The 24,764-nt window shown below is 36.1% G+C and overlaps 1 protein-coding gene across 1 annotated transcript in view; it reads left to right on the top strand.

Annotated features, from left to right (window-relative positions):
- LAMA2 (laminin subunit alpha 2) overlaps nt 1–24,764 on the top strand; it is a 352,582-nt gene that overhangs the window by 271,654 nt on the left and 56,164 nt on the right. Inside the window, 6 exon segments of the mRNA XM_030447547.1 lie at nt 3,222–3,384; nt 7,540–7,750; nt 9,321–9,437; nt 10,589–10,752; nt 14,215–14,353; nt 19,882–19,984. Coding sequence (XP_030303407.1) covers nt 3,222–3,384; nt 7,540–7,750; nt 9,321–9,437; nt 10,589–10,752; nt 14,215–14,353; nt 19,882–19,984 — 897 coding nt within the window.

The raw sequence follows: 24,764 nt of genomic DNA, 5'->3' as shown, positions 1-24,764 counted from the left end.
AAGTGACTCCTAACCATTCCCCACAAGCTGGAGAATTCAAAAATAGGAAAAGTATCAGCAATCATGGGCAGGATTTTACTTGAAAAATACTGATCTGCTCTTTCTTCAAAACTCCCACTACAGTACTGATTTCAGGAGTTATGCTTATGAAGGCCCATTTCATTGAAAGGAAAAACTTCCATTTTTGTCCAAGTGCTATAAAATGCATTTTATATTGCATTTCATGTTCCATGAGAGGAATCATATTCTCCTTTAGCTCCTTTTTGTTTGGACTAAAGCACCTTAAAGCATATTCTCACAAATCTCCCACTCACCTTCATCTAATTTCCATTGTTGAAAATAGGGTTCATATTTCCTGACTGCAGGTAGCAAGAATTGAAATTTAGTTGTTTAAATGTCTTGCACTTCATAGCATTAAAACCTGCCTATGTCAGCTTTGCTAATACATTCTGCGGTAACATTTCCTTTTTTTCACAGCTGGACTCCAACGGAGATTCATAATGTAGCTATGTATTTCTCATTAATACCTTGTATCTGACTAGCAAAGATACAATTTACAGCTGAAATTTCTGATATTATTTGGTTTACAGCCTTATAGTTTCTTCTGTTGAATCTCATTCTGGTCCAATTACTCCTGTTTTGAAGGTCATCCAGTTCTTTATGCATAGCATTCCAATCTTTCTCTACTAATACTGTCTTACAGATTTTCCTTGTAAGCATAATTTATGAGTAGATAACATTTTGCATGTTTGTTTTTCCTCTTCAGGATCATTAATGAAAATATTCAACTGGATTTGCTATTAAGTTTGTATGGTCTGATGTATGCTACTTTGAAACTAAAAAAAACAAAGTACAAAACCCAACACATTATTATTATAATTATTATTCTTCTGTTTTGTTTTTTGTTTTTTTTTTTTTTCAATTGCAAAGCAAGTTCTCCAACCTTAGTGGAATTCTCATTTCTTCAAGACAGGAACTACATTTGGGTGTTTTCTGTCAAATGGTCAGGTTTTTGGTATGACAGCTCTCTGGCCATTCCAGCATGAGTTCTTTAGAATGTTCTTCCTCTAGAAGGGATAATTTCTATATCCTTACTTCTGATTGCCATTCTCAATTGCCTTCCTGTTCAAGATCACCATCATTCAAAAACCAAGGATAAATGTTCACCTAGATGTTCACCTAAATGTTCACCTAGTCATTCCTAGATTATTTTAAAATCATATGATAACTTATGTGCATATTGGCCACATGCCTTCTTCGTCTCTGTTTTTTTTGACTTAGGAGGCATTGCTAGATTTTTCCTTAAAGACTTTATGTCTACTCATGATGCTCTGATTTAGATGACCAACTAATCTGAAGATATGCTTTTTTTCCATTCCTTGCCCTCATCCCTAGATTACAGATTTCTGTAAGTTATAGCACTGCAGATCTCTGGGAATGCAGACCTATATCTGTGATTTTGAGCTCCCTAGTAGTTGTTGGCAATAGGCAACAACTTTAGGATGAAAAGCCATGGATGGGCCTGTTTCTTTGCATTGACTGAAGAGAATGCTTGAGAATGGATGTGTTCCAAAGTACATGACTGTAGTTGTGATAGATGCCTCCCTAAATGTCATGAAATCAAGGAATTCTTCCAGCCATACAAAATTCTTATTACTAGTGAGAAGATTTAAGAAATGTGTTGTTGCAGTATCCATACTCCAACCACTGACTTTCTGAACTTCTGATTACCTGCATGGATTATCCTCCCATGTTGTCTGCCCTTCACTTACTTGTGTTCTTCCATGTCAGTGCATCCAAATCTTTTACCACCACTGGACTCTGATGGTTTGTGTTACACTAAGACTAGAAAGGTTGTTGTAAGAAGAGGAGGGTGGAATAGAAAGATAGACCTGGATATATAATTTTTCCTCAGCCTAATGAAAGCTTGAGGTAATATGTCCATGTTCTCTTTTAAGGTAAATATTGGAGGAGGTTAAATTGCTATTTATTTATTCCTGATTTAAAAAAAAAAGTTTGTATGTGTATATATATATATATATATTTATATGCTATTTCTGGCCTAAGGTAGCTTGGTAATGTTACATAACATAATGCACAGAAGGGATCTGTGACCCATTTAAGCAAAGTGTGGTCTTTTTCCAGTCCTCACTGCCCTACAAATCACCACTCTTGATTGAAGATCCAAATCTCAATTCTCAAAGACATTATTGGATTAGCATTTTCTTCATAGTTTCCTCGAGACCTGAACAATGTGTAAATGGAATACTAATTTAATGAATAATAAACAATATAAGACATATTTTCATTTCCTCAGCTAACAAGTTAAAATATTCAAAAGTATCCATGCAACAAAGAACTATGCTATTTTTCAGTAATCAGTTATGTGGGAGCCCTGTGCCTATGGAAAAGCAGCAGTACTTTTTAAAATTGGATATAGAACTGATTGGCATAAATGAAGTAGTTGCTTCTGAAAATGTGCCTGTCATGGTGTAATACACGCAGCATACATCACTCATGAAAGATTTTCATCTGTCCTTGAATATGATACCATGTGTACAGCTTTATCAGTTAGGAGTAATTCAGCTATTTCAGACACATAATACGTTTTCTATGTATCATCATATATTATAACCTTCACACCTTTCTTTCCCGTTTCTGGATATCTGATTCTAAACACATGAGCAAGTTTAGGCATCTGTGGGTGTCTTTCACTTCTCTCTCATTTTCTCTAAAATTTCTCAATCATATATTGTTCCTAGCACTGCTAAGTCTGAATGCTAAAAATTACATATATTGAAGTTCTTCTCCAAAAGTAATTGAAATCTAATGTTCATTGCCTGCTCCTTAATTCTATGTGTAAAATACCAGATTACCTTCTTCTTTTTCAAAGGTTTCATGCAAATTCGTTCTTTCAGGAAGAGGAGGGGAGCAATGTATTTCTTATACTAGATACAGAGACATCTTCATATTGATTATTGTGCTTAAGTAGCTATAACAAAAGGTCTGATGAAACATAACATTTTCTCGTTTTTTACTGCTCATTGGATTAACCACCCTTTATATTTCATGGCAGGAATAACCTCTTCAAGTTGTATTCCACCCACTGATAGACATATTGGCAGATGCCTTAAGCCTCTGTGTTTTGGTTTTGTTTGTTTTTTTATTACATAAATATTTTAAATCTATTTTTTAACTGACGTATTTTTGCCCCCCTGCAGCTGCAAATGAAGATGCGATAAAACTGAATGAGACACTTAGATCCCAAGATGACACCTTTGAGAAGAGTCTTCCAGAAATACAGAGTGAGGCTGAGAGAATGGTTGCAGAGCTGAGACGTAGAGACATGAATATGCAAGAAAGAATAGCTCAAGATGAGTTAAAGTGAGTAGAGAGACCTCAGTCTTCAACCTCCCAGTGATAATATCTGACTCTTGTAAATGTGATTGTCATCTTTTCCAACTAAGTTTTCACGCTGGGGCTTACAGAAATGTCAAGGAAAGCAAAATCTAATACCTCATATCTGTTAACACAGCGTTTGCATTTTTGGAAATGCCTACATATGGGGAAAGCAATCCTTAGAAAATTACTTCTCCACAGGTACCAGCAACATTTCTAATTGAATTGCAAGCAATTCTTCTCAGTTTGTTTTTAACTTTTGTTTCAGAACTGATGAATGTTTTGTGTACTAAAAAGCTTGTCTAGAAGCTTGAGGTTTTTTCTTAAAAAATAATTGGTCTAATAAAAGTTGTATCAGTCTGGAAAGTTTGTGCAGTAGCATAAACATTAAAAAGGATGTATTTTGACATATGTAGAATAGCGCAGCTCAGAATATTCCAACTCTGTGGCAAAGTTCAGGGGCCCAGGATTTGGTTATTTAGCTATCTATAAGTTAAAAACTTTCTCTCAGATATAATCATATTGGCAGCTCCTAATAAAGCATTTTTCAAAATGCTGAAAACTTACTAGATGCAGAAAAGTACTTGAAAAATACTTGAAGTTGAAAGTCTGGTGGTCTGTTGCTCCTCTCTCAGTCAGACTGGGTTACATTTCTAGAGCTGGGCTTTGCTTAGCACTTCACCAGACCAAACAACTAAGAGGTCATGCAGCTGAGCAGCTATGTGGTCCATTGCAGTTGTGATGGCCCAGAAAGCTGTCTGGGATAGAGGTATTCAGGCCTGAAGATATCAGTTATGAAAATGTCAATTATGAGTTGTCTGCACACTGTAAGGAGATGTAAATAGAATAAAATACTAAGAATTCCAATATAGATTTAGATTTGTGTTGCTTATCTTTCTGAAAATCCTACTATGTACTGTATTTCTTCCCACAAGTCTGATGGTTCTACTTTCTGTTGAGAAAGGATACGTTGCAACCCTTTTTTTCAGTAATATTTTACTGCTTTTTCTTCTGATTCTGATGAGCTACAATCAAAATTAAACCAAACAGATTAGCATGAAATAGTTTCCTACTCCGGTGTGACATATACAGTAAGATACTCAGTAGGACTTTTTCAAGGGGAATTTCTCTCACTCCAACTATCCTTCTTGAAATATGCAAAGTGAGTATTTTCATTTCCTGAGAAAGGAATAATTTTTATGCTAAGAAATACATGAATATCCTCACTGATTTCAATCAAAGTTGTATGGTTTATTGCCTCTTCAGGGGCAGTCATTGAGATCCAAGAAGTTTTGGCAATGAATTAAACAGAAGAAAAAAATTAGCCACTGTGGATTATAGGATAGAAAGGAAAGGTCACTAGATAATATTTTATTAAATTGTTTTATGAAGTACTGCTTCTTCAAGCAAAGTGTATTAAAACTGCTTGAATAGGTCATGGATAGGTTATGTTCTGCAAGGAAAAAGGATGAAGAAAAATTAGTCATTCTTAAAACTGTGTGTGCACAGGTGTGTGGATTGTTATCACAACATATTCTTACAGACTATTTAGAAATATTTACTTTTGAATAGCTCTGCACATCTCACAGTCACTATATAGTAGTTGATTATGTTTACTCTTTTGTGAGATGTCTTTTGGCAGTGACTGTATTCTGCTTTTAGGATTTTGTCAAAGAAAAGAATGACAAGAATCAAATTATTCTTTCCTCTTCTATGTTTCAGTGAATTATCAAAAGTTAAATGGAGACAACAGATTAAATAAAGTCTTCTAGATTTCATAAATGACAAAGCTTCTCTTACATGTGCAGCTTTTTCCCTCACCTCTTCAAACTTTTCAGTCTGTAATCTAATTGCCTTAGTATAGTTAGGTGGCACATTAGTCAATAGTTTCTCTCTTTAAAAGAGCATGTTAAGAATTTCTCTCCTAAATGTCCTGATTGTCATACTTATGAAATAAATATTTCAATATTTTATAACATTCCTATACATTTCTTGGATGCCACTGAGGTGCTACCAAGGTATGCTGTGAGACAGAATTCTGTCTTTCATTCACTATGCTCAATAGCTTTCTTTTTGTGTGACATTTTCTTCCATAAATTTGTCTGATAGCTTTTGTGCCACTGTGAACTTCCATCATCCAGTTTCCTGTAGGATTTAATTGCTTAACTTGGCCATACAGTGTTTGAAGAGATTCCTCCTGTTTCTTGACAATGCTTCCTATTTTCATTGTTATATGTGGAAGGACAATTGACAATTGATTACCTTATCTTTGTTACTGATGATGTTGCAGTTCTCATTTCTGCTCCAGATAGTATATTCTAATATATTTAGACTCTCATATATATAAGGATTTTTAAAATAAGTTTGTCATCAGTTCCTAATCTTTCTTTTATTCCCTTATGCTCATTCTGAGCATTCAGGTCATTCCAAGTTGTTAGGTCAGGCCTGTAATTGTTTCTTTTAATTCTTCAAGCATTTTTTATAGCTTTGTTCTTTTTCTGGAAAGGTATCCAGTAAAAGTAGCACAGCTTATATGTACAAGATAGTATTTCAAGAAATGTGATGCTTTTCAGACACAGAAATTCTGGTATATAAAGCAAGAGATTACCTGTCACGGATTTATTACCTTGTAATTTATTAGAAAGAGCAGAGAGAAAAATGCAACACAGGTCAATAAGTAAGTGTTATCTTCAGAGCACCAATAAGAACTTTTGAGGACAAGAAGTTTTACTTAACAGATAGGCAGCCTGGACTGTGTTTTGAGGTAAGGAAAACCTTAAAAAGGAAATACAGAATCACAGAATGTTAGTATTGTACTTTTCCTCCAGTACTGCAGAGTCATAAGGGTGTCAAAATCTGCCAGAGGTGTAAGATAGTAGCTTTTTAAAACAAAAACAATGGAGGAGGTATGGGAGAAAATCTAAATTCCTTTCTACACTTCTTCTGTGACAATCTGTCAATACTGGGGTTGTATTTTTGAGTAAATCTTTTGTCCTCATAAGCTGCAAATTGATATGAATAACTTTTGTCTTGAAAACCAGAGGGGGACAGCAGGTGGGGAAAAAAGCCATCTCAGAAAATTCCAAAGTTAAGTTGACAATTTGGCGTTCCTTGGTTCCAGTTCAGATCCCTCATCTAAATTGTATAAATTTTTATAAGGTTTCTAATGGAACTGGCAGGCAATACTTTGGGGGGGAGGAGGAGGAGTGGTTTTGCAATGTTGTTTTTTCTGCAGTTTTTTTCAGAAAAGAAAGTTCTTGTTTTGGACACAACTTCTGTGTACACTTTGACATAATAAGACAGGAAGAAAACCTTAATCTGTTCTAGGTGGAAGTGCAATAGATTTCTTCTAAAACATAATTCTGGAAGTGCTTCCTGATTGTGTTGATTTCTTTTGTTTTGTTTTGGTTTTTTTATGTTTTTCTGTCCTTGGCATAATATTGCATTAATTCAGTGGTGTTTTATTATATGAAACTGACTCAATGGCCTGGTATCATGAGACTGAGAAATGATAGCACATAAGGACTTCATTACTCCGTCCTTTCTCTAATAATAAGAAATATTGTATCCCCTGCCAAAACCAGGAACTTGTGAACTTTGTGTTGCCAAGGTCCATTAAAAATATCCCAGAATTTATTGTAGATAAGAAAAATTATTTGTGTACCGGAAGTCATAAATCCAAGGGTGGTGGAGGTTGTTTATTTCCAAGGAAAGTTTTGGGGGTTGTTTTTGGAGGAGGTTGTTTGGTGGTTTTTTGACTGTATAAAACATTTTATCTGCTCCAAGACAGCTTGAGATCAGGCATATCCACATAACCCTCTCAGTTCAAGGTAGGAAGCTACTTTGTGTAACATGTCACGTTCATGTGAATGAAGGAAATCTTTTTGACAAGTTAAAATGTCTCAGAAAACCTTGCGTTGCTAGTCAGATCTTAAGAATGACAATTTTCCAAAAACAAGCAAACAAACAAAACAGTCTTGAGTGGAGAACTTTTTAGTATATTCTGATTCATAAACAGGACTTTGCTGGCATTTTTTTAAACCTTTTAAACCACTTAATTTACATCTTATTAACAATATTTGGATCATTAGGTGTAGGGAATATAAACTCTGTGCCTTCATGGGTGATGTTGTATTGCAGGAATGCTGAAGATCTCTTGGACAAAGTGAAGAGATTATTTGGTGAGCCCAGTGAGAAAAATGAGGATCTCAAAAATGAGGTCCGGGACAAGCTAGCAAGCTACCACACCAAGGTTGATGATGCTCGAGATCTGCTAAGAGAAGCTATGAATAAAATTAGGGAAGCTAATCGTTTATCTGCAGTCAACCAAAAAAATATGACCATGGTAGAGGTGAGTGCTGGCAAGTTGTATCCTTGGTTACTTGGAGTTGAATCAAAGTTTGTAATTTTGCATGTTTAAATCTTGAAACAAAAATACAAACAAGAATACTATTAAAACATAACTTTATCACATGTAATTAAAAGGAAATGTTCTTCAGAATGAGGAAACACATTGACTTTTAAAATTAGAATTACTCCCCAGCTTTATCAAAATATCATCTGCTTTTAATTGAAGAGTTGAGAGTTCATTGGCTTTCTTATTCTGAAGAAGATTGAATTCTTCCCAGTATAAATAGTAATGTAAAATTCAAATCATGTGCTCAAGATTTAACTGGAGGTTCAGTTAAAATCTTTACTGTCATGTATTTTCTCCTAGAAAGCTTGCACTTTCCCTCTCAAGCCCCTGGGAAGAAGACTGAAGGGGTTGTGTGGATATTGCAGAGTAATAAATCAAACTCTATCCTCTGTTGTTAGTAGCTGCTCTAAATGATCTCCTTCATAGCAGAGAGGTCTGCTTGGTTTAATTTAAATTGTGGAGACCTAAAGAGCATATTATGTTGTACATCAACAAGCATTTAACCAAGACATAAAAAGCAGGGTCAACCTAATGAAGATAAATATTTCAACTATGTACCTCATTGGGCTTTCTCATGTACAGCGATGAGATTAAAGTTCCAAAACCTCAGTTCTTAGTGGAGACCTTAATTCATAGATTTGTGGACTTGATTGAATTAAGGAAATACAGTACTGGAAAGAAGTTAGGTGGTCTCTGTATCACGCATTTTCTTCACCAAAGGTGGATGGATAAAGCCTGGAGAAATTACCAGCTATCCCAATTTTTAAAACATTTCCATCATAAAAGTATCAAAGTGCCTGAAAGTATCCTTTCCAGCAATTCTGCCTATCTGATTGTCCTGGGGAAGGACTTTTTGCTTCATTTTGACCCTGTTTTGACCAAGAAACCATCACAGGGCTCTTAAAGCTAGAATTCCATTATCTCCTATCAAACTCATCAGTGATACTCAAATGATCTTGCCCAGGAAATTGGCATTTCCTTATTCAGAAGTCCATCCTTACTACCCAAGATGCAGTAGTTGTACTAGCTGGATAATCAGGAATCATAAGGTTGCTTCAAATCCCCCTCTTTTCTTTTGCTTTCAGTAGCTAGTGACACAGTAGATGTAAGTAGGAAAGCAGAGGAATATTTGATAAATTTTGTCTTCATAGCCAGAGAAGGTAATTGTCAAAACAAGGAACTTTCATGTCTGGATAAAGTACAGGATTTCTAACTTCTTTCTGATTCATTTTGCAATGCTGCTAGTGTTTGTTAACTCTGTGACACTTCAACAAAAAAACTTCCATGTGGGAGGGTGATAAAAGCTGGGGACAGGAGGAGAAAGAAAAGGTATCTTACATTACTGAGTGCTTTATTGTTGTCACTGTCACTGCACTGAAAACTCAGAGAATTCATTGTGACATGGTGACAAAATGCAGCCTTGTATAGGGATCTTGGTATTTGAACTGGCATCCCTGCTCTAGGAAACAACTCATACTTTTCTTTTTGTGAATATACCCAATAGAAAAAGAAGCAAGATGTAGAAGATGGGAGACGAGATGTTGAGAAGAGCCTACAGGAAGGGAATGATATCCTTGAGGAAGCCAACAGACTTGTAAATGGAATCAGCTTAGATATAGAGGTAAGTGTCTTACTGGGGAATTAGTACAACTAAGCATCATTATGGAAGCAAAAGGGATAATTTAATTAAAACTTGATTTTTGCTGTTTATTTATCAACGTTGCTGTATTTGAATTGGAAGAAATAATGTTTTTCATTGCTGTATGATGGAAAAGCTAATCTGGGATATAAAAATTACTAACTTTAAGATTTAAATGGTTCATTGGATTACATAAAGAGCTAGCTCATAATTTTTCATGAATTCTGCCTTCTTTTATAAGTATGATATCGTAATCGTGGTACTAACTTTATCTCTAGAATTTCAGATGCAGCAGACCCATTCATAATCTCACTGCAACTATGTGATCTAGATGTGGATTTATCTGCACAAAACCTGTGTATGCATATCAGTAGGAAGCTTCAGAAATAGTTTGTTGCCTGTGGCAACAATTTTAAGTCTGGATAGACTTCGAAGTCTAGATAAACTTACTCTAAAAACAGGAGAGAATTGAATTATCTTTTTACATTTTTTTGAAAATTCAGCCTTAAAAGTTTTATCAACAGAATATGAGATAAATGCCTTAGCTAGAAAAAAAAATAAATAGTGAGTTATCATTGTTTCTGCAAGTATTTCCACCTTGCACTGAAAATTGTTCTAATGAATGGAAAAATGCCTTTCAGAGAAAAGGGAAATACTTTGAGATGAGTTATTAGAACAGGAATGACAGGTATTCAAAACGTATAGTTTTACTAAGACACTTTAATAAGCAAAAATACATTGGAGTCATTCAGAGGATCCTGAAACATGAAACTACTGTCACTGGTTGGTTATTGTAGAGCACAAGAACAATTTATTATTACTATGTATGCCTCTACATTTAGGAAAGAAATTCCAATTAGAGTTCATAGACTTTGAAACTCTGCATTACATTTGTTGTAAAGTAAAAACTTCTGCTAATCTCAAGAGTAGCAAACAGCTTTTGGAATTTTGCTTTGTCTCCCCTCTACTCTCCAATCCAGCCATTCCTTTATTTTCTTCATATTTTTTCCCTAAAGTCTTAATGCATGGGTATGTTGTGAGATAATACCTTAGAAGGAAGAAAATATGTATATATAATGGGCTACAGAGTGTTTGCATTCAGCTGCTTAAAGCCCTTTCTTTTATATTTTTAGTACGTAGAAGGCGTTGCAGATAAGATACAGCCAATGTCTGACCAGCTGAAGAAGAAAATAGATGACTTACTGCAAGAAATTAATGACAGGATGCTTCCAGAAAAGGTATTGCAAGCTGAGAACCATGCAGCCCAGCTGAATGAATCATCTGCAATACTGGATGGGTAAGGCAGCCATTTGGTAATGAGAAAATCACGAAGCAGGTTTGTAAAACTTCTTGATAGAAACTGAAGGACTCTGACAGCAGTCACTGAGAATATACAAATAACCAGTGTTCTGTGTGAGCATACAGCTTTCCAGTTGGTTAAACTGTGTATCTCTTCGAAACCATTTCATACAACACGTGATGCTTATAGGCTGTATTAGTGGCAGTGTCCTCAGATGCACTCAAGGATTTTAACTGACCATATCCTTACTGCTATGTTGATGAGACAAAAACTGAACTTTGTCTTACAGAGCCCACTATCTGTTTTCATAAATGTCTGTTTAAAATAAGCAGTATTTTTATTTTTAAGATCACCATTTTAGTAGGAGACCCTTACAGTGGTACTAATTTGTTCCTTGTCAGAAATCCCCCATAGTCACAGACAATAATCCCTCTCGAGTTTCAGTGTAGGTGTTGAGGATCAACACACTTAAGTGTAAGTACAGAAACCTCAGTTTCTGTTTACCACTATCAGATTCCTAAATGTGAGAATTGCAATGGCCTTGTTTTATATGACCACAGCCCTTTCAGAGGTAGGACACTTTAACTCATCATGAGTATAGATTCCTGGAAAGAATAGAAAGTGAAGGGTGGGTTTATGTTTGGTTGTTTAGGGGTGTTTGTGAGGGGAGCATGGGTTTTGCGTTTAAAAAAGCAATCCATAGATAGTCATTTGCAACACTAACACTCAGAAATAGCTCATGGATACTCTGCCTCTTAGACCTGTCCCCAGCATAATAATTATACTAATTTTAATTATAATTATTAAAATATTATTATACTAATAATTAAATTTACATGAATACTTTAATATTCCCAAAACTTGTGAGCAGACACTTAACACATTTTTGTTTTCTTACCAGCATCTGTAATTTTGAAGAAAATGCAGAGAAATAACTCTGACAAAGTCTGATATTGTAAAATTACTGACTTCATATACAATGCAGTCAACTACTCTAGATACTCAGTCTAACTTAAATTTTGAGGAGTATGTAAAATAATGATAGAAGTGATTTCCTGACTAAAAAGTATTCAAGAAAAACATGGCTCTTGTAAATGTGTACTGCCTGATTAGGACATGTCAGTTTTGTGATGTATCTCCAGACCTACAATAGGTGACTAGTGTCACATCCACTGCATTTATATTTTGATATAAATGCCCAAATACATGGAAATTTTCATGAAGGAATTAAGAAGCAGAGAAAATGTGGGCCAGAATATTTTGCCTTCCTCATGGCAAAGACTTATTTTGAGATAGAGGTTTTTAAATATGCTAAATATACTTCTTTTCTGGGTGCACACATGTGCTTCTGTCTTTACACAGGTGGACAGCTTGGCCTTGGGAAGCTTAAGGTAGTGTTAAAGTTGCATTCACTATGGTATAGTAGTACCAAGTATATTTCTATCTGATCCAGACATCAACTTCAGTTTCTCAAGATTTACAATAAAAAATGCAAATCAAGGATATTAAACATTATATCTAAAAGCAAATTGTTCCAAATCAAAATTTTCATTGTGGTCAGGTAGATACAGTTATATATATAATTTCAAAGGGGAAAGAAATACCAATGTTCTGTGTAATCTTGCATCAGGATAAAACTGTTTACTTCATGTATCGACAGTAAATTGTCATACTTTACAGGAATGTGCAATCTGTATCTGTCTTGGGAACTAAAAACTTAATTTATCTTCACAACTGGCACTTGAGTGTCTTTCAGTTAAATCTAAACTTGCTGGAAAGAACCATTTCGTTTTACAGGAGAAATTGAGAGAGAGCTCTCTCTTTCCAATCACGCCCTAAGGCTTCAAATGGTATATTGATTGATGGTGAGGATGTTCTCTTGAGAGTTAGAACATGGAACTGTTCATTAATTTAACCTAGAAAAAAATGTTATTATTCCTGTATACAAGGAGGTATTAGTATAGGCTTCTCTCCTGTGGCTAATCACCTACTCATGAATAAAACATCACTGGTATTTGGCAAATTCAGTTCAGTTAACCAAATGGGATTTGAACCATATTTCTGAGCAATACCTGACCTGCTAGCTAGACAGCTATTCTGGACTGCTAATTTCTCTAACAGTGCATCACAAAAAACTTCCTAGAGCCTAGTGAGCTCCATCTGTGGCTGAGGAAGGGGATGGGGATATGCTTCTCCAGGAGTGAGGCAGAGGCACCTCAGTCATGCTGTTTCTGCGGTAGCCTTAAGGGTATCTTGCTCTCTTTATTAGCTGCATGTGGAGTCCAGTGAGTATACATTCTGTCCCCTTTGTCTTTCCTGTTGCATTTTGTAGAAATCATTAAATACTCATTAAAGGGAGAATTGGAGCCCAGCTGTCCCTATTCCCCAGAGAGCAGGTTAATTACTAGCTTAGTGAATGGATTTCTCTTTCTTCCAAACATGCTCTCTCAATGACTAAATATTTTATACAAGCTGGAACAGGTCCAGCAGGAGTAATCCCTTCCTCCCTTATGTTGTGGTATACCTTGATGCCTAGAACATTTCTTAGAGAGGCAAAAATTCAAGTTCAAATCCATTCCTGTCCAGTTCGAGTAAGGATTTTAGCTCATTTTCCCTTTATTCAGGGCAAGCCTTATAGGCATCAGTCATAATGTATTCTCAGATAGACATCTTTATGTCAATTCTCTAGGTTCAGTATTTTTTTGCAGAAAATATTAGAACAGATCATACAGATGAGTGCAACAAAAGTGATTTCTCCAACCTGTGGGCTAGAAGTTCCCCTTTATGAGTCTCATTAGCTGAGCTCCAGTCTCTGCACCAGAAAATATTATTTGTATAAAATTACCTTTAAAGCTAATCATACTTGCTAGAATGGATTACTTAGTGTAAATGGAACACCCCATTCAATATGAAGCATCATTGGTTATGTTTTTCATTTTGGTCAGCAAAATAACATTTAGGATTTGGCTTAGATGGTGAGATCTCCTCAAGACCTGGTGTTTATGTGTTTGGCAGCCAGACCAAGAAATTAGTTGTCCATAGATTTTACTTTAAAACATGCCTCTGATTTTCTCCCCATGTTCATACATACAATTCACTGAGTTGCCTGGCTCAACACATAACCTATAAATCCACGTTATGAATATGTAGTATCTGGATTAACGACTGGTTAGTATCTGGTTAATGACTATGTTATTTTTTATCAGTGTCTTGTCCATTTTTGTCTCACAGAACCTCCTCTTCTAGTGATCATTTTTTAATTATATCTTTCTGCAGAGAGGTGAATTCCATTAAGCACATGATGCCAGAACTCTTGAAATCTCTAGTGTTGCTTTATAAAAATTGCCTTAGAAATACCCCTAGAAATACAAGCTGTTGGGTCTAAAAAAGTGGGGTTCTATGTCCTGTTGAGCTATTTTAGCAGTTTTAATGGTGAATTTATTTTTCCCATTCCAACAGAATCCTTACTGAAGCCAGAAACATCTCTTTCAATGCCACACTGGCTTTCAACGCTTATACTAACATCAAAGATAATACAGATGAAGCTGAAAAAGTTGCCAAGGAAGCCAAGGCTATTTCAAATGAAGCCATGCAAGCGGTAAGGAAACTAAGTAAATTGGGAAAAAAACTTAAATTTTCTGTGGAAGTGTGCTACACCTTATTTCAGATCCATATTTTGCCATCTTATGGCTGTATTTAGAGACCCCTGTCACCATAGCTTCTAGAGACAGACCACACAGTTGCTGAAATCATGGTTGCTTTTCTACTAAGTTAAATACTGGCAGATAAATACCTTTCTGTCTATGAGTCGGTTGGATTATTTGCTTTATCATTACATTTTGTAAGCTCTGTGCCTTCTTTGCATATGCGACTGGAGAGGAAAAAAATCTGAATAAGACTTTTAAGGTGTTTAGAACAAGCCTCTTAAATAAAGCCAGAATCTTCTAGCTTTTGGTTTCTCATGTGTGAAATGACAAAACTGGAAATGAAAAAAATTTTTGGGTCTGAACTTTCTTCTTCCCCTAAAGAAATTTCTGCCAGCACAATGTCTGCTTTCTTCAAAGCCTTCTTAAACCTGTAGATCCAGAGCAGGGTTGCAAACAGGACTGTGAGGCTCCCTGTCAATGCTTGACCTTCTTACCTTAATTATCTGTTCACCCTCTAGTTCTGTGAAGATGCCCAGAGGCACTTCTCTACACATAGGATCAACTGCATGCACCTAGCAGAGTTCTAGAAATGGAGAATTGTAGGAGGTGAGCAGCAAGTTTTATTCATAGAAACCATTCAGCTCCTTTTGTGAACTCTGCTAGGTTTTGCAGAGAAATTTCTTTCTCACCATGAAGTACTGCATGCAGATTTTCAGAGGAAATAGAACTTTAAAAACCAGGTTTTTAAGGTAAAGCCAGGGCTCCAACCTTGAGTCATAACAAGGGTTTTGGCTCCTTAATGCATATACTGTGAGCAGAAATGTTCTGAGCATAGCCAGAATTATTTTTTTGTCAAAGATCAAAGGAGTTAATGGCTAATTTATGGAAGTCTTTCAGAAAGCGACTGATATGCACTTTGCAGGCACATAGAAACATGAGGAAATGACAGCATAATATGAAATTGCCAGACCCTGTATTTGATACAGAAACATATATATGAACAGAACCAATTTGTAGTTACAGCACTTGTACATTTGTAAAGGTCTCAGGGAGCTTCTTCAGTCACATCGATTACAAGAATACCAAAAGCAATCACATGCTTAAAGGACTGTATTTAGGAGAGGGACAAAGTGATCTAGCCACTGCACAAAAATTTTAATATTTTTAGGGTGTTTACATTGACAAGTTCTATTTCAAGTGACACCAATTATTATATTTCTCTCGGTGAAAAAATTTCACCTTGTGCATTAGTACGTCCTAGTTCTTTGTAAATAGTTAGTTGTTTCACTGGAACTCCTGATTACACTGAAAAAAAGTAATTGAGATATCTTTTGCTTCTTTGACTTGCAGTGAATAAGGCAGGCAGATGGTTCAGGGACTGAATAGGAAAAAGACATAACAGTCAAGAAACAAAAAAAAGCAATTAGAGTGTGGCTACAAAACTGAATATATATCATATGGTAAACTGGCTGATTAGACTTTGTAGAGAAAGTGGATAGATTTAACCATTATTTGGTGAATGATGGGAGGATTTCAGCCCAGGTTTATAGACTGTGTTAATTATGAAGTTCAGTCATCATTTTGCTATTCTTTTTTGTTTTTGTTGTTTTCTTATGCAAAGACTGTTGAGTGTTGGCTCATCCTAAGTGAAGAGCTTGACTGCCAGCCAGGTAAGTCAGGGGCCCTCTTTCTGCAGGTGCCAAGGAACTTAAATTAAGTGAGCTTCAGTGTGAGAACAGGTATACACTCTTACTCTAGGTTGTCAGGAGCACTTTGATTGAAGCATCCTCACAGAAGGCATCATCTGTGGATTTGAGCTCCTCAGACTGAGAAGCCCCTAGAAACTGTGTCTCCTCCTTCCTAATCATGTGTAGAAGACAGAGATCAGTTGTGAGTGCCTGTCTTCTGTAAATGACTCTGATCTCCAGAGTTATCTGCTAGCAGATAACAGAGAAAAGTGCTGTAGCTCACGTACATCCCTGAACCTATTGCAGTGTTGGGGCCAGGGAGGAAGGTTTCTCTACAGCAGCAGGCTGGTGCACAAACTGCCAGGGCTAAATTTTAGATTTCACCCAGTATGTCACTGGAGCTAATAATTTACAAGAATCTTAGTGATATATCAGGGGGTTTTGTTTTTTTAGTTTGTAATGGGAAAATTACTTTGTTTTCAAATTAAATTAACATTGCTAATAGCAAGAATTAAAAGATACTTAAAAGTCATTGTGATAAAAAAAAAGCCTGATAAATTGCTTGGGAAAATTATATTTAAAATATGACAGAAAAATTCCTCCCAAGCTTTTTATGATGGATTTTCTCTCTCCTTTAAGAGCAAAATAAATTTATCACAGATGAGAAATCTCTAGCATTCAAGCAGCTTCAATATCCCATTACTTAGACAAGATAGTAACTGACTGAGGGGAGTCATGTTAACAGACACAGCATGTGTTTCATATCAGAATCAGAGTTATACAATACATCTTGAAAAAGTGTGATTATTCTTAGGTTTTTTAGAGAGGGCTTACAGCCTAGAAATTGGAACCACTGGGGATGTGTAGGGTGTTTAGGGCCCTAATTCCTTCTTTGCTTAGGACTTCATTTGTTATGGCAGCCCAGCTGTTATGTTGGGTATCTAGGTTTCCTTATCTGGTAATAGCATAAAGCTGCCTCCTCTTCAGGTGCAAATCATTCATAACACTTTTTGGTACTACAGAATTCAGCTTCCTTCAGGACCAGAAGAAATTAGAGTAGCCCTAACTTTTGCAAATGTGAAAGCTTCCCAGAATATCCACATGTGGGAAAAGAAAATAATTTAATTTAGGAATAAAGCAGAACTATTTTTAATTGATGTGAATTAGCACTTAGATGTAGAAAACACCTCTACATGTGTTAGTTCAAGTGTGTTCTTCAAAACTCTCTCAGTGCATTTACATCCATGCTTGGAGCTCTACCTTTCTGCATGACCAAAATTACCAAGATGTTAGCAGATATAGGCATTATGTAGCCTACTTTATGTTTACATCTATTCATGAAAGCTCAGAAAAAATTCCTTTCTACAAAATTCCCAGCATTTCTCTGTCTAGTATGTGTTCAGACCATGCCCAGCATGTGCTGTCAGAGTTCAAGATTCATTGACGTACCAGAAAAAAAAGAAGACAGAGAGGATATTCTCAGTAAATTCTTTTCTTTCCCAAAATTGTCTGCTAATTATCAATTCATTTTTTTCTGTGTTTTGATATGTGTTTTTATTTTGCTGTTAAACTTTGTTAAAGGTTTTGCTAACTCATGGGTACAAAAAAAAAAAGCAAAATGTTAAGGATGATGTGTAGTTTCAGTGGCAGAGTTTTGTATTATATCATTATAACAGCATTTATGCCTCTAAACCATAATTGAGATTTCATTGTTCGGATACATAATGAGATCCCACTTCTGCCAGAAGATACTGTGAGCAGTCAAGCTGCACAGAGCTTGCAAGGTGAGGGTAGGGGATGTGAAGGAAGGCACAGAGTGAGGAAGGTTCTATCCTCAGATTGTGGATGCTCTGGAAGAGACAGAATTAGAACAAATTCATTGCCTGTGACTTTCTGATTTTTCCAGTTTATCTTGAACCACAATTTTTTTTTTACATTTTCTTTTTTTCCATCAGGTATCTCAATTTAGAAAATAATATTACAGATCTGTTGATGTCAGTCTCATTTCATCATAAAGTGGTCTATCATGACTCAGACTTGCCACAAGCACACAAACTCACCTCACACAAAGCTAGAAAATGTGGTTGTTTAGTTTTTTTTTAACTAATAACTTCATCATAACTTGATGTCTCATTAACCACAAGAAAAGCTAGCAAAAATAAATGTTTTGCATCAGATGTCTTGATTAATGCTCCTATTTCAAAATAATTTTAAAATAAATATAAATCTTTCAATCAGTACAAGTTTATATGTCTCTAGAGGAGCTTTTCTAGTATTATCTTTATGCTGAAATCTGGTTTTGACTCATTGTAAGTATGTGCCAAATAATTGTCCTTGATCTGATAAATTACTTGGCTTTGCATCGTAAGTCTGGCCTTCCAACATCACCGTATTGAATATGAACTGCTTTAGCAGGCAGTCAACTATGCCAAGTCATTTGATATAAATTATTTTTTTTTAAGTCCCTGGTCATAAAGTGATTATACCCTGGGTTCTGTTCCTAATGAGAAAAGGAATATAAAAGTATTATCTGATTTGACAGGTGCATCTGCCACTGAATCTTGCCAAACATTCTTCCTACAGGAACATCTTTTGCTTAACTGGGGAATCTTTATTTTCCCTTGAGTTTATATGTATTCTTTTATTACCAATGTTAATTGTATAACGTAACAAAGAAAATCTATAAGAAGCTAATTTTATTAATCTTTCAAATGTCTGGGGTTTGTTTATGTTGAAAGAAATTTGTGTACACAGCTTAATATTTCTGGTGAGCCTGGAATTATGGCAGTCATGTGGACCTTGCTTCATAAAATTATTAGCCTATGATGAAAATTAAACATGCATTTACATCCCATCTTAATTAAAGGAATCTTAATATAATAACTATACCATAGCTTTCTTTAATAGCTGTATGGCAATGTATGCCATGAGATATCCTGTAATAAAAAGCTTTGACTTTTGAATGCATCCAAAGCATTCCCTAAGGTTTTAAAAAGGAAAAAAAATGGACAAGTCCAATATATGGTTTTACAGTGTCATCAAAAAAACCAAGAAAGATTCAGTAGTATGCAAAATATCTCCTCTGGGCTTGCTCATTATATAAATAATGAATAATAATAATAGCTGTGTCATTTAATTGACACACAGTTAATTTTTGAGTATATGTATCTGCCCTGAAAAATGAAAAGTAGCTGCTTCTTAATTACATACTAGTTACAAGGCTGTGACCCATGACTAATACAGAATGTTATCTGGCTGTCAAGAGTATTCTGAAAGAAATGTATTCAGTATGATGTGTAACCTGAGTTCAGTCTTACAAACTGAACAGTAGGAGGTTTGGAACCTAGAGCATTTCCTACTAACTGAAAATACTAATTTAGAAAAATCATTCTATCTGTGATTCTCTATTGTTCAGCCTCTGCAATGAAGATAGAGATGGATATTTTCAAAAGAAAGATCTTAAAGTAGCATGATAAAATGAAGGATGGAGGGGTGAACCCATGTTCAAGTTGAAATATTTTTTTGTTTATTCGTTTTGGACAAAGTACTGCTTTGAGAGCCAAACCTGTGTTTTTAAAACAATAAACATTTCTGCAGATCTGTCTTCACTTATCAAAAGGAAATTAATTGGGGAAAACCTTTTGGTCTCATGTAGATTGGTATAACCACGATGAAATATAATTTAGAGATTGTTGACCTTCATTTAAAATTTAAATGATTGTTCACTAGATCATCTTCATATTATGACTTCAGACTTTTCTGTATGTATAACACTGCTTGTTTGTCTACAGACATCTGGTCCTCAAGGATCATTGAAGGATGGCGCCAAGAGCTCGCTTCAGAAAAGCTTCAGGGTCCTTAATGAAGCCAAGATGTTAGAAAATGATGTTAAAGGTATGTGCGGTTATGGCATTCAGGCCCATTAAATACAAGAAGACTGCTATGCTTCCAAGTATGAAGAAGCCACATCAGTAGAAAATATTATAATTCATCATTTAATATGAAACTGAACAATGCACCAGGAATAAGACTCTCCTCTGTTGGGTCCAGGCATTATGCAGGGTGGCTTGTCTCCTCTGTCCATTTCTTGAGCAGTAAGGCTGAGGACGATGGAGTCTTGGTCTTCCCTTGCTAACTACAGTAAGGGCAAGAGTAAGTGGGAGTGAGAGGGGGATGTAAATACTGGTTCTGATTTACTAAATGCTCTAGAAGAAAATGAGTACAAAAATAGTGCAGCATGAAATTTTTGTTCTTGTCAATACAGAGTTTGCAATGCTGGTCAAAGATGCCATATCTCTTCAGGATGTTTGTGGCATTGTGCCAAAAAAGGGAAGCATGAGGAGGGAGAGTGAAGTTGTTTGCCAAACAGTTATGGGAGGGAACTGCTAAGCATTTTCTTCAAAAAATGAAATTGAAAAGGTGTCTTTGGAGAAAAACTATTTTCACAAACACAAAAATATATTTTGTTCCTAACACATAAATGCATGTTTAAATGCAGCTCAAATAATAAAGTTTGTAGATCCCAAACGAAATACTTCAGTTTCCCAGTGAAAAATAAAACATCCTTTACTTCTATTCAATACTTTCCACTGGGGAAAAAAAAAAAGGTTTTGAATTATGTTGTTTGGTAAGATGTAAAAGCTGATAATTCAGGTCAGACTGTTCTTGTAATGTCCTTAAGATTTTCTCATCAATAAGTGAGAGTATTCGTATGAGAAGGTAGGAAATGCATGAAGAGAGGCATGGCTTTCCAAAACACATAAAAATCCTTCTGAGGGTTCCTAGTGCTAAGTTCTGGTTACAGTCCTGGGCACTGAACTCCGTTATGACTGAGGCAGTTTAGAGAGAATCCCAAAGATATCATGAAGCCTAAATGGAAATGTAGTAGAGGAGAGATAAGAAAGAAAGACAGAAATAATTTAAATTTGTAGGCTTAAAAAGATACAATTGAACTGGGACTTAATTTTCATCAGTTATGTCAAGGTTTTCCCAAAGATGAGACTAATATATAGCAAAGGCGCTGGTACAAATCACAATCTAGGAAAATCTTTCTTGTAAGTAAAATAGAGACGTACCGGAACTGATTACTGAGGGTATTGACCTTTGAAAACCATTGAAAACAGCTGAAACATCAGTAAGGAATGTCTCTTGGTCAAAAGGAGAACAATTATCTTTGGACAAACACCTGTTCTGAGTTTTAACTCAATGATCTTCTGATCACTGCAAAAAAAAGCAGCTTCTTTCTTGCATCTTTCTCCAGACAGGTTGTTTTATAGGTTCTGTAAGAAAACACTTATTTCAGAGCTAATGAAGCATCTGTTTAACAGCACTCAACACTTCTTTCTCCGCAGCGAACTTAAAAGGGAATGGAAAAAATAATTAATTTTGATTAAACCTGAAGGGAAATAAGCATGATATAATTATCCACCTTCAAATAGCCCAACACTGAGTTTGACACATTTGCATTTGTGGAAAATAATAAATATTGTTGCTTTATTTGCTTTGTTTTTACAGATAACAAAGAAAGTGACTTAGGACCACACAATGTTTGTGCCACTGGTATAGTGAAGTCTGGGAGGAGGATCAATTAACTGAGTCCTCTGTACAAATATTTTGAAGGTCTTTTATCGAAATACTGAGTAATGTTTTGGTTAGTCTAGATGGAATAAGTTCAAGTTGATAACTTTGTGGTTTATTCCAAATTAGAACTCTGCAATTTGAAATTTTATTGTGTATGACTTGAGAAGCTTGTGTCCAATCACTATAGGTTTTTTTAAAATTCTTTCATACTGGATTCATTCTGCTATAATCTGATTCAACTGGCTGAAGTTATAATAGGGTTTGCCTGGAATTAACCACAAGGATGGGAAAAGCATAGCATTTGAAAACTGTCACGGTTTAACACTGACCCGGCAATTAAACCGAATAACAGACGCTCTCTTTAATCTCTCTCTCCCCTCGATGAAGAAAGGAGAGAGAATAAGGGAGAGAGACTTATGAGTTGGAAACTAAACTACACAACTTTAATGAAACAGTAATGGTAAATAGGGAAAAATTACTAAATATATACAAATATACAGGAAAATGGAAACCACATTCCTCCCCCCTTTCCCCCAATAACTCTCACGTCACCACCGAGGCTGTAGGGCAGCCCTGGGAAAGTCCAGACTGGACTCCTGGAGCCGGCAGCAGTCGGGAACCGGAGGCAGGAACACACAGATACGGGCTGGCACGGATCAGGACCACAGGCAGACGAAAATGGACAGGATCCTTCCAGGATGCCAGGGAGGAAGGGAAGCAGGAAAAGATCCGGAAAAGATCTGGCTTGGCCCACGTGATGCCTCAAATTTATACTGAGTGTGACGTATATGGGATGGAATACTCTGTTTGGTCAATTCTGGCATCTATCTTGTCTGTTCCTCCCCAAAGGAGGGCTCAGGTGGGGCCTCTGTATCCTCCTGGACGGTAAAATATTTTCCTCAGAGCTGAGGAAAGCAGTGTCCTTGGCCCTGCATACCAGTCTCTAGCAGTAATTACAAACATCAAGTGTTATCAGTCCTAGAAGCACATACACTGTCTGAGAAACTTGCTGTTAATTTCAGCAAATGCAACTACTTACAAGGGACTTAGCTAAAAGCAAAAGTACAGAAACAGAAAACCACCTTTATCCTGGCCCAAACCAGGACAAAAACCTATGTGAGAAAACAGATCTAGGGCTTGGAAGAAAATAAAGGTGAGGAGAAGAAAACAACAATGATACAGTGGGTTTTTTTGCTCATTATAGAATCTGCAAATCAAACTAGGTTGGGGTGGTTTTTTTTGTTTGTCTCATGTATGAGAACTTGAAAAATCACACATAATCACACATTAAATATTTGAGTTAGAGACTTAAACTGCTTGTCACAGACATGATGCTTGTAGCCTCGCTCTTGTGGTAGAATAGTTCAATACTTTCTATTAGAAAAAAAGACACTTTTTTATAATAAAGCCCAGTCTGGTGTTAACCTACAAAATTTTCATTCGCATGGTGGGAGATCCATTATGAAAAGCATGTACATCTCAAGGGTTGAGATAACTTACAGTTATCTTCTGGTTATTACCACATTTTCATTTAGTTTTGGCAGCTTTAGGATTTCCAACTGCAGGACTAGTTAGGAAGTAAACATAATGTTTAGTAAGGTCATAAAGCATAATGTCTCATGAGGTCTTTAATTATATTTTACTGTCATAGAGTGTTTGAAATAAAATAATATTGTTATTTTCTTGAAGCAGCCCTGAGAAAAAAAGTTACTAGTAAATCTTGAATGTGTATTTAGGGTGTTCTTTACTGTCAGATTCAGAACACATTTAAGGATGGAGGGGAATGTTTCAGCAAATATGTTACAGCAAATATTTAGTTCAGTAAATATGTTTAAATAATCAAAAAGCCTCAAAGGGTGGCCAGTGTGCAATTTAAGTATCATGGCTGAAGTAGCAGATGCTGTTATTGCTCCTTTCTGGAATGTAAACTGTTGCAATTTGTCATGGCTAATGCCTACGAAACACTAAAATGATGATGTTGCCTCTTCCCTGCTGCAGTGTTCATCTGAGCTGAGTAGATGCCCCAGAGTGAAGTCCATAGCTCTGTGTGCTCTCCAGGCAGTAATAGCAGATTAATTAGTTGCCAATTCCATGCTCCCACCAGACTGACCAATTTAACCCTAACAAAAGATGTACCACAACCTCAGTAAGACATTAGCTTAGAGACTTTGGGGAAAAGTTTATTATTTTCCCATTTTACACCAGTGAAGATTTAAGTTGACAACAGTTTCATAATTCAGAAGTGAGAGTCTGCACAGTCTAAAGTCTCATAAAGCAATATTATTGCATGCAGGGAGCACTGCTTAAAATGCATATCTTGGAACTTTGTCTATGCCCTTGCCCCATACTGAAGGGTAATGAGATGGAGCTTTCAGAGTGTTCTCTGATACATCTTAGATTTGACATGCTTCATCCCGACAAACATTCTGAACTTTTCACAGGACACTGTTTTGCATCTGATAAAACATGTTCATGCTCCACAGCATGACCCAAAGAGATCATTTAACATTGTGCCCAGAATGTGGATGCATAAGAACAAAATGGAGTTTTCTTTTTTTCCTCATCTCATTACCTCACTCATTTGCTCCAAAGGGGTGATTCGATTAGTAATGTGAGCATAATCTCTTCCAGATGTCTTGGTGCTTCCAGGATAGAGACTGTAGAAGTGATAGAGCAATATTTTCTTACAGCATGGATTCACTAAGAGGAAATTATGCTTGACTAATATGAAAGCCTTCTGTGCTGTTGTGAATGGGTAGATGCAGGGAGACCAGTGGATGTAGTCTACTGACCTTAGCAAGGCTTTTGACACAGTGTCCCCTGACATCCTCATAAGTAAGCTCAGGAAATGTGACATAGAAGAAAGGACAGTGAGGTGGATTAAGGACTGGCTACACAATAGAGCCCAAAGAGTGGTGATCAATGCTGCAGAGTCCAGCTGGAAACCTGTAACTGGTGGAGTATCCCAGGGATCAGTGATGGGTTCAGTCCTGTTCAACATCTTTATCAATGACCTTGATGATGAAACAGAGCAGCTTCTCAGCAGGTTTGCTGATGTTACAAAACTGGGAGGACTGAATGATTCACCTGAAGG

Source organism: Calypte anna, chromosome 3 (assembly GCF_003957555.1).
Source record: "Calypte anna isolate BGI_N300 chromosome 3, bCalAnn1_v1.p, whole genome shotgun sequence".
Classification (NCBI taxonomy): Eukaryota; Metazoa; Chordata; class Aves; order Apodiformes; family Trochilidae; genus Calypte; species Calypte anna.
Note: the sequence above shows the minus strand (reverse complement) of the source record. Positions and strands in the feature narration are given on the sequence as shown.